The following is a 17,101-nucleotide window of genomic DNA, read 5'->3' on the forward strand; positions in this document are numbered from 1 at the left end:
GGTTGAAAATGTAACCTTGCCTCACGTACTTAGCAACCATACAGAATTGTTCAAAGAGGAGTTGGGTCAATGGAAAGGTCCACCAGCTAACATTTATGTGGACAAAGAAGCCACCCTCAGATTTTTCAAAGCCAGACCAGTTCCTTATGCAATGAAAGCGAGGGTAGAAGTTGAAATAGAACGCCTGTTAAAAGAAAACATCATAGAACCTGTTAAACATTCTGAATGGGCTGCACCTGTAGTGCCCGTTTTAAAACCTGATAATACAGTAAGACTGTGTGGTGATTACAAGCTAACAGTCAATCGAGTTTCAAAATTGGAACAGTACCCTATTCCTCGATTAGATGATCTGTTTGCAACATTGTCAGGGGGCCAGAAGTTCACCAAACTAGATATGAGTCACGCTTACCATCAGATTGCATTAGATGCAGAGTCCAAGAAATATGTCACAGTGAATACCCATAAAGGGCTGTTTACTTACCGTGTTTTACCCTTTGGAGTTTCTTCTAGTCCAGCTATCTTCCAAAGGACCATTGAGGGAATACTGCAAGGTCTTCCTTATGTGGCAGTCTTCCTGGATGACATTTTGGTGACTGGTCGCAGTGATGAGGAGCATCTTCAAACGTTGGCCAAGGTATTAGAAAGGTTACAGGAAGCAGGACTGCGTTTGAAACGGAGTAAATGTACTTTCATGGAAAAAGAGGTAATATTCTTGGGTCATAAAGTAGATGAAACTGGACTACATCCAGTACCCGAAAAAGTGACTGCCATTCAAAATGCCCCCTCGCCAAAGACTGTGACTGAGTTAAAGGCTTATTTGGGACTGTTAAACTACTATAACAAATTTTTGCCCAATTTGTCTACTGTGTTATCACCAGTGCACAAGATGCTGCGAAAAAATGCAAAATGGCATTGGGGTGGAGAACAAGAAGCTGCTTTTGTGGAGTCTAAAAAAATGATCCAATCGCACAAGTTCTGGTCCATTATGACCCTCAGAAGGATGTGATTTTATCATGTGATGCTTCCCCTTATGGCTTAGGTGCAGTTCTTTCCCATAAGATGCCAGATGGTAATGAAAGACCCATTGGATTTATGTCACGAACATTAAATCAAGCTGAGCGGAATTATTCGCAGTTGGACAAGGAAGGATTGGCTGTAATGTTCGGCTTACAACGCTTCCATAAGTATTTGTATGGTCGGAAGTTCACCATAGTTACAGATCACAAACCTTTGTTGTCTTTGTTTAACGAGTTAAAATCTGTTCCCCAAATGTCATCTCCTAGGATTCAGCGATGGGCTGTGACATTAAGAGCCTACGAATACAACATAATCTACAAACCTGGCAAGGATCATGCAAATGCAGATGCTCTAAGTCGATTACCCTTGCCAACAGACTCTGTCCCTGAAAAGGAAGAAAGAGTACTGATGCTGGAGAATGTAGACATAACGTTGATTACAGCAGAACAGGTGAGACGTTGGACAAAGAAAGATCCGGTATTATCCAGAGTGAGAGAAATGGTGCAACGAGGATTCTTGCAAAAATTAATAGGAGCAGAGTTTGACCCCTTCACAGCAAGAAAAGATGAACTCAGTGTACAGGATGGTTGTGTGCTTTGGGGGGCTCGCGTAATCATTCCCAGTGTGGGTAGATCAGAAGTACTAAACCAGTTGCATCAGTGTCATCCCGGAGTGTCTAGGATGAAGGCGTTAGCCCGAAGTTATGTGTGGTGGCCCAAGTTGGACCAGGATGTGGAAAGATTAGTTAAAACCTGTCATATCTGTCAAGAACATAGAAATGCTCCTGCCGTAGCTCCACTGCATCCTTGGAATTGGCCAGAAAAACCATGGCAAAGATTGCATGTGGATTATGCAGGACCTTTCATGGGAAAAATGTTCTTGGTCTTGATTGATGCACATTCGAAATGGATGGATGTATATCCAGTGAACTCCGCTACATCGGCTGCAACCATCGAATGTTTGCGTACTAGCTTCAGCAACCATGGGCTACCTGAACTGATTGTATCAGATAATGCTACTTGTTTTGAAGGAACAATGGCAACTAAATTGGCTCGAGTGTTATTCAGTTACAGGATAACTCCTCAGACCACCACAGGACTTTCTCCAGCTGAACTGGTGCATGATCAAATTCATGCCCGACAGAAATTACTTGTGGACGTTTCAGAGGAAGTTATGGACTGTAAATATCCTGATTTGGATGTCTCTGATAGCTCAGCTCCTGTAGTGGCTAAAGAGACTAATGAAACAGAGATTGAGGACATTTCTAGTGAGACGAATCCCCTTGAAGTAATTGAGGATTCTGCTCAATCGAGTGGGATAACCACTGAATCAAGGACAAAATCCTTTAGCCCTGTTGTGAGACGGTCACAGAGAACCAGGAAATTGCCTGGTCATTTAAAAGAGTATGAACTGAAGTAAAAAAATTGTGTTAATTATATTGTAACATGATTGCTGTATGAAGTTTATTGTATTGTGATTATGAAGAAATATTGTAAACTTGGGGGGAAAGAGATGTTATAGACTGAGCTATGTTTTATGGTTGACCTGTAGGGGGCAACCATTTGTACTTTCACTTGGTTTAAATATGGCAAAGAAGATGTTAATGTCAGATTTAATTCACCTGTGAGCCTGTGCCATGTATGTGAATTGTTGGTTGCTGGATCTTCCTGAGTAAAAATCTTTCAGCTTGAATACCTCTGTCTACTTCAAGTTATACAGTCGTCTTTTCACATTTTTTATCAGCTAGTAGCTAAACCAGTGTGTGTCATTGTAGCCACAAGTCTTGTGCAGCATCGGGTTTTACGTGTCGATATAGAGCCAGCACGTTCGCCATCATCCCAGTGGGAACTATAAAACTCGTTATTATCTTCTGGCATGTTAAAGTAGCATACCTTTCCTCCATACAATACCCAAAGTCTTGCAGGGTACAAAAGATTAAATCTGACCCCTTTCCCGTAAAGTCGAGATTTCACATCATTAAACGGCGCTCGCTTTCTCCCAAGCTCGGCGCTGAAATCTTCGTGAAAAAACACCTTATGACCCCGGAAAAGCACCCTCGCTGCTGCTTACTGAATCTGAGGATGCGTTGCTTGTCTTGGAAAAAATGAAAAAGGACCAGGAAAACTCTGGGTTTGGGGTTTTTGGCCTGAGTATTGTTGGTAGGGACAGGTCCGACTCGGTGGGCTCGGGAGATTACGAGAGGGCTGTGGAAAAAATCCCTCCCCAGAACGTCCGTGAAAAACTCAGTCATAAATTTAACCGGGTCTGAACCTTCCAAACTTTCAGGTGGATCTCCGGGATCGATTTCAAGATCATCCAGCTTTTCTTTCAGCAATATATTCTCCTTTCATAATGCATCCATCGAATTCTCAACATTTACCATTCTGTCGCTGTAGTCGTTTAAGCCTTCTTCCACCTCGCGAAAGACGTTGATCGTGCACTTCATGGTAGGATTTAACTTGCTCCACGGTCGCAGTCACAGGTCATAGTGCATCGGTCAGCTCCGTTTTTAGAAGGGAATTAACAATCTGCGTAGTGTCAGAGAGGAGTGCCGTCCGAAGTCTTTCAAGATCAGGAGGCAAGGTTGATGTGCTTTCAGCAGACCTTCCAACCGAAACATGAAGTGTAGGGTTGCCACCCATGTCTGATAAAAAACCTGGACATATATGACCCGGCCAATTGGTTTGCTCACAAGCCCTTCCCCCCCAATAGCATAATATTTCTATAGGCCTATGCAATTATTGGCAAAACTTTACAATTCTCTTTTTTTTTCAATTCTTATTTGTTAACATTAGTTAATGTATTAACTAACATGAACTAACCGTGAGCAGTACATTTGTTACTGTATTTGTTAATCTTTGATAACGTTAGTAAATAAAAATACTGTTCATGGTTTATTCATGTTAGTTCAAAGTGCATTAACTAATGTTAACAAGATTTAAATAAATGTATTATTAACATTAACAAAGATAAAAAAATTGCTTTATGCTATAAGTGCAGTTTATTATTAGTTCATGTGTTAACTAATGAACCTTATTGTAAAGTGTTACCCAATTATTTGTTCATTATGTTAAAATATGTAAATCAGGATTACAATTTATTAAAGCTGCTTATACTATTTATGTAAACTGTTTTTATTTATATTCCATTGCAACTTTAAACAGGTCTAAATAGCAACTAGCAAATATGCACATGAAATTAAACTTGTTGAACTCACCTCAACATGTATTTTACAATCATTTAACCTGCCATGGGAAAAGCTGAAGTCACTGTTACAAACTCTACACCATGCAAGATTTTAACTCTTTTAAGAAAGGGATACACTTTCGTGTAGTCTGGTGTAAAATATGTCTTATATTTTCGCTTTTGGGGCACTCTCCCTCTGCCATGGCGCTCCTGTTTCTAGATACACTGATTAGTTTGGTTCGGGAGAAGAGATAAAAGCCCGCCCACACTGACAAATTGATTGGTTGATGTCCTGAAACAGGCCAATCAGGAAGCTCTCTGTCTTACATGCGCTAAATGAGGCAAACACACACACAGACGCAAGGTCTCCCTCTCTGCCGTGCGCGCGCTAAATTTCATATTCACAATCACATAGCGTTTCGAAAACCGGGACATTCAGTGTCCCGGGAGAGTTGATAAATTTCCCGGGACAGGTTATTAAAAAGAAGGACAATCCCGGTAAAACCGGGACAGGTGGCAACCCTTGAATCAGACTCAGGTGAACCAGACGACTCCGATGAATCAGACTCAGGTGAACCAGGTGACTCAGGTGAAACATGAAGTGCAGTAGAGCTGAAGATCTTTGCCCGAACCTGACGAAACCCGCCGGGTTCGGGCTTCATTTCTAACATTTTACATGGGCTCGGGCTTGCGTTCCGGCTTTGGGCAGTAAATGAGCGGTCAAGTTCAATGCTTCTGGATGCACTAGTAAGCCCAGGACCACACACTGAAGCCATTTACAGTGGATTTAATAATTTTCCTCAACAAAAACATGTAGCCTAATCTTGGTGAGTAAAGGTTTTTTAATGTATAACTAAATATTAATTAAGTCTTAAATACATAATTTAGACAGAGGATATAGACTAATGTTGGCATTAATGGAGAGAAGTGCCGAAGCCAAAAATCCCGCGGAGCCTTTATCTTAATTTCATTATTGCCAAATACCCATCTTAATTCAGAATGTATTATCTTTATTTAATTTGTTAAGAAATAATTATTTTTATTGTCAGTTTTGCCTATTAATAGTGTATTGCATAGGCCTATTTAGAGTGAGATTTTACAATGTTTATGACAGATTATGATTCAGGTAAGCCAGGCGATTCAGGCAGTTTAGGTAAGCCAGGCGATTCAGGTAAGCCAGGCGATTCTAAATAAAACCTACAGGGAATGTTCTGGGAAGGTGCAGGGAACATTCTGTGATGGGAACCTTTGGAGAAGACTGTTGTGCACAATAACAATACAAAATGCTGACCAATACTCCATTATATTACAAACGTGATTAAAACAAGCAAACTATAGTTTAATATATATTGTCAGCTGACAGCAGTGCTTAAATACAAACTAGACATGTGAATATATGCATTTTCAGTTAAGCAATGATTAATGCATGAGTTAAAGCAATTTCCTTTTATTTACTGAAAACAACATGAATAAACATGAATAAATGAATGAATAAAACATAACAATAAATGAAAACAGAGTCCACTCCATACCATATGAAATTGCAGAGGCCGATATATCGGCCAATATTTGGATTTTTCTCATGGATAAATCTTTTCAATTGGCCAGTAAATTTCTAAATTACTTAAATTTGATGTTTGTAATAAAGACACAGTGTCACTCAATGTAAAGCCAAAGTCTGACAGACGGTAAAATTATTTACTTTTTAACATGTTATGTTGTGTCATACACCACACAAGTTTAACACACTCATTCAAACAGTTCCCTGAGATGTCAGATCCACATTGATTATGTCTTATAACTATGTAACTAAGTACCATAAAATGTATAATTGTTATGCATAACTAACAATTTTTTTTTTAGTTTAACCAATTTTCGGTTTGTCTCTTATTTACGGAAATAACATTTTAACATAATAACATGTTATATCGGCCTCATATCAGCAATACAGCTTTCTTAACCAATTTTACTCTGCGGACCCTGTATCGGGTCCAAAATTAATTATTATGAATTAATATAAAATGTTCCTTTATTTTTTAATGGTCTGTCATGGACCCAGTACCACATATGAGAGACTGTTTGAAAGCTTAGAATCTCTAATTTCTGCGGATATGCATCACTTTGACATTTTACTGTAAGAGAGTTATTTACACTACCCCCCCCCTTATTTTTTATAACATTTAATATTCACATATTTCATATTTTTCAAGTATGACAAACATGGGCAAATCATATCAAATGAAAGCTCTCACTCTCAGAATAAGACAACAACGTTATTTTTGTTCTATTGTCATCACATATCCAGCAATTGTCGAATGAATAATGAGGTAAAAATGATCTTTTTGTAAATTTACGTGAAACTTGAGCGTGAACTGCCTCAGATAGCCACAAACGATACACCATCTTTTATCTTAGGTCCTACTCTAAAAAATGAGTCAATTCAATTGATATTCAATTAATTGTCAGTAAGAATTAAATCGATGAAGTTTAATGATTGTAGAATAAGCAGGATCATGCACGTGTGTGTGGCACCAGTGCAAAACAAATACAGCTGGAGGAAAAAAAGTTAAACTAGCCATGATCACAACGATGCTGGAAGACAAACACACACCTGGGCTTTTTAACGCCTTAAGAAATGAGGCTGGCTGCCAACGCACGAAATCGCATCCGCAGTGGATCTGAGAGGGTCTGATACAGAAAATGCAAATACAGTTAGGATAATGAAAGCAAAGACCTCTTCAAGAAAGCCTACAAGATTAGCATAGCAACGCTGCTATACACAGGGAAGGAGACCAGAAGCCGTTTTTAATGAACAGATTTAAATGTAATCTTATAATCTGGCAAGAAACTGTAAACGGTAACTGGCTTTACAGTCGTTACAGTCTGAACGGCGCTACATGCTAGCCAAGTTGACTGTTGCATGTTGTCTAATAAAAGGTTGCCATCTCTATAATATAAGCATCATAAGTCATAAGTCAAATTGATGATCAGAGCCGATCCTCCCTGCGTAGGGCCCGCACCACTAGGGGGCCTCCATGTTCTTAACTTCATGCAGTGCTGCACAGACCAGCTGGCGAGTGACATTATTGTGCCGCAAGAGCCATTCGAAATTATAACAAGCAGTCTGATCTCACAATACTTTAATTCCAGTTGTCAGTCCATCTATGCAGCCCTGCATGCGGTTGACATGCCTATTAACATGAATCTTCATTCGGATATTAAAGCTATCCACCCAGAGAAGGAAAGACAAGCACATTACAGTGTTACGGTTTCTCTCCAGTGTGAACTCTCTGATGGGCTTCTAAATTACTTGACCTAGAGAAGCTCTTTCCACAGTGAGCGCAGAAGTAAGGTTTCTCCCCAGTGTGAACTCTCTGATGGACTTTTACGTAAGATAAAGAAGCAAACATCTTGTCACACTGAGGGCATTTGTAAGGTTTTTCACCTGTATGAATGCTCAGGTGTGTCACTAAACTGTCATGTCGATTAAAACTCTTCCCACAGACACTACAGTGATGATATTTTTCTCCAGTGTGAACTCTCTGATGGACTTTTAAGTTACCTGAAGTGGTAAATGTCTTGTCACACTGAGAGCATTTGTAAGGTTTTTCACCTGTATGAATTGTCAGGTGTATCACTAAATTTTCCTGTCGATTAAAACTCTTCCCACAGAAAGTACAGTGATAATGTTTCTCTCCAGTGTGAACTCTCTCATGAACTTTTAAGTAAGATAAAGAAGCAAATGTCTTGTCACACAGAGAGCATTTGTAAGGTTTTTCACCTGTATGAACTCTCTGGTGTGTCACTAAACCGTCATGTCGATTAAAACTCTTCCCACAGACACTACATTGATGTTTTTCTCCAGTGTGAACTCTCTGATGGACATTTAAGTTACCTGAAGTGGTAAATGTCTTGTCACACTGAGAGCATTTGTAAGGCTTGTCACCTGTATGAATTGTCAGGTGTATCACTAAACTTTTATGTCGATTAAAACTCTTTCCACAGACACTACATTGATGAGTTTTTTCTCCAGTGTGAACTCTCTCATGGATTATCAGCTGATATTTATGGCAGAAACATTTATCACAGTGTGAACACTGATAGAGTTTCTCTTCAATGTGAGTATTCTGGTGTTTTTTTAATGAACGTGAATTCCTAAAGGTTTTCCCACATTCAATGCACTGATACGGTCTCTCATTGGTGTGTGAAAGCACATGAGTCTTCAGATTATGTTTACAGCTAAATCTCTTCTCACAGTGAGGACACTTGTAAGGTTTTTCTCCTGTGTGAATTCTCTGATGAATTTTAAGATTGGCTTTGGTTCTGAAGCAATTTCCGCATTCAGTGCAGTTGAAAGGCTTTTCACCGCTGTGTGTCCTCATGTGAATATTTAGTTTAGAGAAAGAGACACAAATCCTCCCACACTGCTCACAGTGAAACTGCTTCTTCTTCTTCTTCTCTCTGTGCTCTTCTGAATGAAGTTTCTTCTCTTGTAAGGTAGTAAAGCTGATCTCAGATCTGGTGAAGAGTTTCTGTTCTGTGTGTTTTCTTTCATGTCTCTCTAAATGTCTCTGTGAGCTGAATGTCTTTCCACAGGTGATGCAGGAAAGAGTTTGTGCTGTCAGTCGCTCCTTTGATGTTGAAGACGTTATTTCTATATCCAAACATGAATCACTCTTCACATCTGAAAGAAACAAGAAACAATTAAATTGTCTTTTCACTCTTATTTACACAAAGAAGGATGAAGAATTGAGATTCTGTATCTTTTTCTAGATTCACACATATAGACAGAAGACAGGTGTCAGTCCTGTTATTACAGCTGGGTCATTGCTAGTGATGGGATATTTGAAGCGAGGGTTCAGAGCGCGCGTCGAGAATAAATGGGGGTGCCAGATGAAGCGTTGATTCAGGGCTTGTGTTGTTAATGTAGAAATTATGTAACCAATGACAAAGACTTTTAATCGTTATTAAGGATTGACCGATATGGATTTTTTGTGTTTTCCATCAGCCTCAGCCGATGACCGATACAGGCTGCCGATTTTCTTAAGCCGATATTTGGAGCCGATACTGCTTTTGCTCATTCAGTTTACATCATAAAAATGAAACAATGACAAAACTAAATGTTACAACTCTTAATTTAAAAAAGGAACATTTATTGAACTATTTTTAACAAATAGTAAAAACAGGTGAGGTAGAACAAGTAAGAAAATTCAGTGCTGCTGAAAATACTACGCATAAATAAAATAAGTGCACTATCGCACACAGTAGCAGCAACCAAGCAGCATAACAAGGGGAACACTGTACTTTTTCCTTGAAAGTAACCAACTATTTACAACCCATTTAATGCTTAGGTCTAAGTTTTATGGCACTTAACTTAATCTTTTGTAGAGCAAATGTCTTTCATAAGAAGACAAGGAAAATGTAATCAGCCATACTGATCAAAAAACAACTTAAAAAGAATTAGGAACAACATGCGCATTGCCCCACTTCTGTACCTCACACACCCTAGGGCCCTATAATAAATGCGAGAGATAGTTAGTTTGCCTCAGGTCGCTGGAAACGCATAAACTGAACAAATACATGAGGATTTGTGTTCGGACTTCGGTCAGATAGTAGATAGAGCGCGTGCACGTGAGAGAGGTGCAGTGAGAAAGACATGGATAGGAGAGTGAATGTATCTTTGCGCTCCCAGTAAACGGAAATGTTGACAAAACTTACAAAATAACAGTTCTCCGGTCACATAAAAGTCATGTCAAAGTGCTTAGTGTCGAATTTCTTAAAAAAAATTTCGCTGACGAAAATTCTGCGTTATCAAACATGAACGTACAACCGGAAGTGGAAGTACGTCTAATCAGGGCTCTCAAGTCTCAAGCATTCACCATGAGACACATGCATTTCAGTCAGTTCACACGCCACACCTTGTATTTCTGACGCTGAGAACTAGAAGATAAATTGTCCTGCTAAATACAATTAATGGATGAAGCGCAGGCAAATGCAGGGCAGTTCTGTCGAGTTCAGCTGCTTTCAGTTTTTTAAGCGTGCTCAACTTTACGCAGCGACATCAGCGTCAGAGTACTGCGAGAAATCTTGCGGAGGAGGCTGATTTTAAATCGCTCTCGCGTTACTCTGACGTCATCCACTTGTCGTTTCTTGCAGCGCGGCATCTCATGAAGTCGTACACACCTATTAATGCATCCTACAAGCCTACATTTTTTTGTTTTTAAGTAAATTAATATGAAATAAATGTGCTAAAATGTCATTTAAAAATATATTTAGGTAACTTGTAATACATTTGAAACGCATATTTGCATGAAAGCTGAGTACAAGTTTATACATTTTTGTTATATGATATAGTATGTTAAATAAATTTCAGTTCATATTCATGACATCTCACAATAACACAGATAAGGACACCTATGTTTTTATGATTATCTTAAGTACAAAAAAATATTTGACTTCTGCATTTTTGTCCCGCCCCTCCTCCACTGTGATTGGACGGCCGCGTGAGAACTGACATTGACGAGCGGAGCTTTTCTTTCAAAGTTAAACATTTTTCAACTCTCGATGCTCAGCGCTGAGCACGGAAAAACCACCGGGCGCCGGTTTCAGTGTGGAAGAAAACCGCTAGCTGCTGGCTTATTTGAAAAACGCAGAGCTAACAATTTGAATCGAAACCCAGCCCTACCCAGATTCTTTTTGATAAAAGAATACGATTCTATAAAAGACAATTAAGAAGAGGACAAGCATTACAGTTTGATCGATTAAAAAACAATAACTCACAACAATTTTGGAAAGAAATAAGTAAATTGGGTCCTCAGAAATTGAAAAATATACCAATGGAAATTTTAGAGAATGGTGAAACAGAAAGCAAAAAAGAGATAGTGATTAGTAAATGGGGCAAACATTTCTCAGACTTATTTTCAGGAAGTTATATTTTGCAAGGTTTTGATGAAGCAAATCTAAATAATATTTGTATAAAGAAATGTAAGTCTGAGATGATTATGGAGACAACAGGTTATTGCCCAAATATATTTTTGAATCAGAATTTACCATGGAAGAGGTTAAAAGGACTATTGATTATGCAAAGCAGAAGAAAGAGGGGATCCCAAATGAAGCTTTAAAATCTCCATATCTATTAGAGATCATATTCCATCTTTTTAAGACATGCTTTGACTATGGTATAATTCCGTCATTATGGCATAAATCTATAATCAAACCCATCCCAAAGTCATCAAGAAATGATTCCAGAATACCACTTAATTATAGGGGCATTAGTGTTCTTAGTACAGCATATAAATTGTATTCAAATATACTGAATTGTACACTGTAAAAAAATTCCATAGAAATTTGCAGCTAGGTTGCCGGTAACCTACCGTAGATTTAAATTTATGTTATTTATTACTGGCAACATTTTGTTTAAAGTTAAATGAACATTAAACATTTACAAGTCTTTGTCTTTACAGAATAAAACTAGAAAAACAGCATCAAGCAAAACATTCTGGGAAACTAAATCTGAAGCAAAAAACAGAAAAAGTTTGATGATGATTTCTGGTTCCCAGAATGCTTTGCATGAGGCTGTTATTGTATAGACGGGTTGCACGGCGACGTCACTAACTGGTTGCGCGCGCAACCGAGGGGCAGAAAGAAGAGAAGTGCATTGTGTTGTATGCTAGTAGCGGTGTCTGTAAGTCAAAATGGCAAGGAATTGTTGCGTGGAAAATAGTACCAACAGAGTCAGTGCTGGGTGCCTGATGTTAACATACCAGTAGATACGGACTACCGGCACATCCGGGAACTTGACTGTAAATTTCGTCACCGCCCCTTTTCGGGGGTTAAAAAAGCAGCGCCTCCATTGGCTTCCATTCAAAACAGCGCAACAAAGCAACGTTTCTACACAGCCGGCAGGCGCAAACAACCTACGAAATCACTCAGATTAAACATGTCGAGTATTTGTCTGTCCATCCTGCCTGCCGTGGAGCGCGAAGGATGCATTGGCACATTTAGTTTGGTGAATATGGAAGCATGTCCCTTTCATTCTCACAGCGTCAAATTTGTGCAACAACGCCATCCAGTGATTGCTGGAAATATCGCTAAGCCAGTTAGTTGTATGGCTGGACGGAAAAGTGCACTCATTACTCTAAATATAAAGACATAATAAATAAATACGAAGTAACTTTCAAATACGAAGTAAAATCATTCACTTGCTTCCCTGTTGACTTGATGAGGTACGTGTTTAATGTCCGGGTAAGACACCTCTGGCCAATAGGGAGCGTAGTTACACAAATTTGATGCTGGGAGAATGAAAGAGACATGTTTTTATATTGACCAAATTAAATGTGTTAATGTATCTTTCGCGCTCTATGGCCGGCAGGGTGGACAGATAATTACTCAACGTGTTTAATCTGAGTGATTTCATAAGTTATTTACGCCTGCCGGCTGTGTACGAACGTTGCTTTGTTCCGCTATTTTGAATGGAAGTCAATGGAACGTCTAGTGCGATTTCCCCCAAAAGTGGGCGTGAACCTGTTCAGAGACATTCTATGACGTTGCGCCGGTTGTGCGTATGCGACTATTACGTTACTAGCATTATAATTATAACATTATAATTCATACATGTATCACAGTGACACTGTAAAAATATAGACAGAAAAACAGATCCAACTAAAATCAAGTCTTATTTATATACAAACAATAAAGAACGCTTTAATAATTAAGGTTGTTGCAGTAGCAGATCAGCTCACCAATCGGGCTTTCTGCCCCCTGGATGCGCGCGCACCCTGCAATGTTTGTAAACTTGCAACCCCTCTATAGTTTTATTCTGTAAAGATAAAGACTTGTTAATATTTAAAATATTTTCAACTTTGAACAAACTCTTGCCAGTAAATAACATCAATTTAATCTACGGTAATTACCGGCAACCCAGCTGCAATACCATTGTAATTTCTACAGAATTTTTTTTACAGTGATAGCTTACCCAGTATTTGGAAATGAGTCAGTTTCTTGCTGATGAGCAGAATGGATTTAGAAGTAATGGGCATGCATTGATTACATATATTCTGTATCAACTATTATTGGGATTAAAAGTGCTGAAAATAAATCCACTTTTGCATGTTTTATTGTTTTTCAAAAAGCATTTGATAGGGTTAGAGAACTGCTTGCCTATAAATTAATTGAAGCAGGAGTGGATGGAAAATTCTATAAAGCAATACAAGTAATGTATAGTGATACAGTTGCTAGTAGGAATGTGACGAGATCTCGCTTAAATGTGTGAGATTTCTTGTGGAGGTGAAATGCTGGCCGTTTCTCAAATAAAAGACTGCATCCTTTGGAGGTCGCATTGTTAAACTGCATTTACTTCATAAAGACCGTCTTATTAGAGAATATTAACAATTATAAAGTTTACTAATTATTTAGTTAATCGCAACTTGTTGTAATATGCCCATGACTTGCGAATATAATGCTCAGATAATTAACTGAAATAAACCTTTATGACATTTGCAGCCTGCATATGCGACCTCCGGAGGATGCAGCTTTCTGTTTGAACCTTTTACAGTGCATACATTATATTCTGTCTTTTACTGCGTTCACTTTTTTGTTTGGGTTTCCAATAATGTACGTTTGTGAACTCGTGTGAAGTCTGAGACGTGTTGTGTTTGTCTATTGATCAGTGTCAGATGTGAAATCTCAGCAGATTAAACTCTCACACAAAGTTTACATGATTTAATGTCTGCATGTTCTTGCTAAGTGACAGTGGCTGTACCATTTCTATTGTAAAGAAATTGACATATATTAAATATTCAAATGGGTTTAAACATTGTTTGGCTAAAAATAAGCGTTTCTCTCTGTCTAAAGTGAAAGTGAAAGTGAAGAGAGAGTCTGCGAGACGAGTCCACTATCACCCCCTGCAGGCATTTGTTATAATACATACATAATGCTTTTTATTTATAGGACCAAAAATTAATGTGTTTATTAATGTTATGTTGTTTAAAGATTAACAAAGATTAGTTAACACTTTTAAAAATGACGTGATTTCAGTTTCTTATTCATTTATTTTATCATTTAAGATTTCTTAAAAAGTGTAAAAATATCGTCTCGTCTCGTTCTCATGAACCCAATCATGCGTCTCGTCTCGTGGATTAAGTGTCTCGTCACACCCCTAGTTGCTAGTGTTGAGATCAATGATTTATTCACTGATTGGTTTGATACACCTTTTGGAGTAAAACAAGGGGATGTACTCTCTCCAACACTTTTTGCGGTATTTGTGAATGATCTAGCTTTACAAATTAAGGATACTAATTTAGGGATATCACTTGATGGTGTTAAAGGGGGAATACTATTATATGCGGATGACAAGGTGGAGTAAAGCTCATGGGTCCCCTTGGATAAACAAGATCTATTCTATTTTTGAGAAGGTAGATATGGTGTATATTTATAGAAATAATTTAAGGTGTAATGTCAATTTGCTTAAACACAAGCTGTTTTTGAAATTTGAAGAAAAATGGTTGGAAAATGTTATGTTAAAGCCAAAATTAAGAACATATATGCAATGTTAACAGAACTTTAGTTCAGAATTGTGTGTTACATCTCATTTATCTAGAAGTCAAAGATCATTGGTTGCACAGCTGAGATGTGGGATTTTGCCTCTAGCTATTGAGGTTATTGACGATTCAAAAATATTCCTTGGTGAAGTGGAAAGTGAATCTAATTTCCTTTTGTATCGTACACATTATGATGACCTAACCCACTGAGCAAGGCGTCTTAAAAAGACGTCATTTCGAAGTCCCATGAGGAGCCAGAATGAAAGTTTTTATGACGTGTACTGAACATCCAATATTGATGTCAAGGGGACCTCCACGCAAAGTAGAACTATTTAAAATGTGGCCTATGTGTATATATAAAAATATATATAAAAAATATTGCTTGTAGATAATTCCCAAATATATCAGTTCCACCTCAACTGTCTGCGTCTGCAATCTTGCGCTCTCTCTCTCTCTCTCTCTCTCTATAATTGAAGTGAGGTGAACTTTACTCTTCCTCCCACGCTTGCTCTCGTTGGATGTGTACATTCTCTAAAGCAATGTCATCACCATTACAAAAATTTGTTTTAAAAAAGCATTGTTTTGAATTAGGACCATACTGACTAAACAAACCAAATTCACTTTATTGACACTTCACTCACTTTATTTCTACTGCTTATTTTTGATAATTTACAAGATTCTAATGTTTTATTGAACATGTTTTGTCACCATCATGATGATCACCGTTTCCTTTAGTTGGGTAGTTTGACTCTGTTTTTATATTGTAGTGTGTGCTTGATGGTGGTGTTTTTTAAAACACATTATTGCACCAAGTGTTTGTTACTAATGCAATTTACACTGAAAAAAAATGATTCATTGAATTTAATCAATTTTTTAAGGTAAGTGGTTGCAATCAACCCGTTTAAGCTACATTTAAACAATAAAGATTAGTTACGTAAAATAAAGTATAAAACTTTTGTTTAAATGTAGCTTAAACAAACTGATTGCAACCACTTACCCCAAAAAAATGTATTGTCACGTTTGGTGTAATTGTCCAAGAATGGTAAGTACTTGAAACAAACTTTAAATGTTTATTTGTAGCAGAGATGTGTGTGTCGCTTGTGTAAAAATATAATTAATCAAACTTTTGATTAGTGAGTTTGTGACTGTAAACCCAAAACAGGTGCTAACATTAAAAAATTTAAAAATAGAACAATAATTAAGGAGACATACCTGATGGAATAAAATCATCTTCTTCCTGAGTACCATCTTCCTCTTCTGTGTGTTCAGTTTTCATTTCTGTGGGTTCAATTTTCATTTCTGTGGGTTCAATTTTCATTTCTGTGGGTTCAATTTTATTTTCTGTGGGTTCAATTTTATTTTCTGTGGGTTCAGTTTTAATCTTCATCATGAGGTTCATGCAGTCGATGAGTTTAACTGAACACATCTTCAGTTTGGTCTGCAGGATCTGCTGCTGTTCTCCAGCGTTACAGACAGAATCCAGAGACTCTGTGGAGGTTTGATCCTCCTGTAAGCTCTGTTTACTGTCACACACTGTAGTGTCCTGAGTGTCTGTGAGCTTTGACTCAGTATAACAGAGTAAAGTCAGACTGAGATCGGAGTCCTGTGTGTGTCTGGATTTCTCTTCAGAGAGTTTAGAGTCCAGCAGTGTCTGTGGTGTGCGGCTCTGATCTCTGCTCATCCACACTGAATCCAGACTCACATCATCAGTCACATACACTGAAGATTCACAACAATCCACATCCTGACAACACACACAGACAGACAGTAAGATTAGAAATGATCTGATGTTGTCTGATTCAGGTAAATTATGTTTAAGCTGTACAAACCTCTCGATCCATTGCTAAATCTCCTCTTGGCCTAAGCTTTGTCCCCAGTAACGCCATCTCTTTCTTTTTCAGTTCCTACTCATTTACAGCACAGCACATCTCACCGTCAATGTCTCAACACTAAAATACACAGAGACAAGACTCTGTTTACACTCAATGAAACGCGCAAGAGAGAAAAACACTGAGGATACCCAAACACATCACACGCGCACTTTCTTTCTTTCTTTCTTTAGTGAGTTTATCTGCGGATTAAAAAGCTGCAGCGCCTCCTGCTGTACTGGAGAGAGAAGACGCTCAATGCTTTACAATGGATTAAGTAAAACAAGTATGCGTCTCAATTATGGGCAGAAATCATCACAAACTATTAAAGTAATGACTACCGGTAAATGAAAAGAATTGGTGGGAAAATAATTGCTAAATTATAAAGTTAAAAAGATAGGACATCGTATGACAAAGAGATTAAAAATACATCACAAACTTTCACAACGTTGTATTTTCATTGTAATTAGGTAATGTTGCAGTACAAAATTT

At 38.0% G+C, this 17,101-nt stretch overlaps 2 protein-coding genes across 6 annotated transcripts in view; both read right to left on the reverse strand.

The window, feature by feature from the left end:
• Nucleotides 1-17,101, reverse strand: part of LOC141349282 (uncharacterized) — a 212,579-nt gene that overhangs the window by 133,287 nt on the left and 62,191 nt on the right. The window lies entirely within an intron of this gene.
• The window catches only part of LOC129437102 (uncharacterized), a 129,214-nt gene that overhangs the window by 84,390 nt on the left and 27,723 nt on the right, over nt 1-17,101 (reverse strand). For 2 of the 5 annotated variants that reach the window (XM_073862489.1, XM_073862493.1), the window contains exon 1: nt 16,571-16,805. The exons of 1 other annotated variant lie outside the window; for it this stretch is intronic. In XM_073862489.1, the coding sequence (XP_073718590.1) occupies nt 16,571-16,627 (57 nt within the window). In that variant the 5' untranslated portion in view covers nt 16,628-16,805. Of the gene's footprint in view, nt 1-15,953; nt 16,486-16,570; nt 16,806-17,101 lie in introns of those variants that run through there. 2 more of the 5 variants (XM_073862490.1, XM_073862488.1) reach the window with 2 other exon arrangements.

This window comes from Misgurnus anguillicaudatus, chromosome 24 (assembly GCF_027580225.2).
Source record: "Misgurnus anguillicaudatus chromosome 24, ASM2758022v2, whole genome shotgun sequence".
In the NCBI taxonomy this organism is placed as follows: domain Eukaryota; kingdom Metazoa; phylum Chordata; class Actinopteri; order Cypriniformes; family Cobitidae; genus Misgurnus; species Misgurnus anguillicaudatus.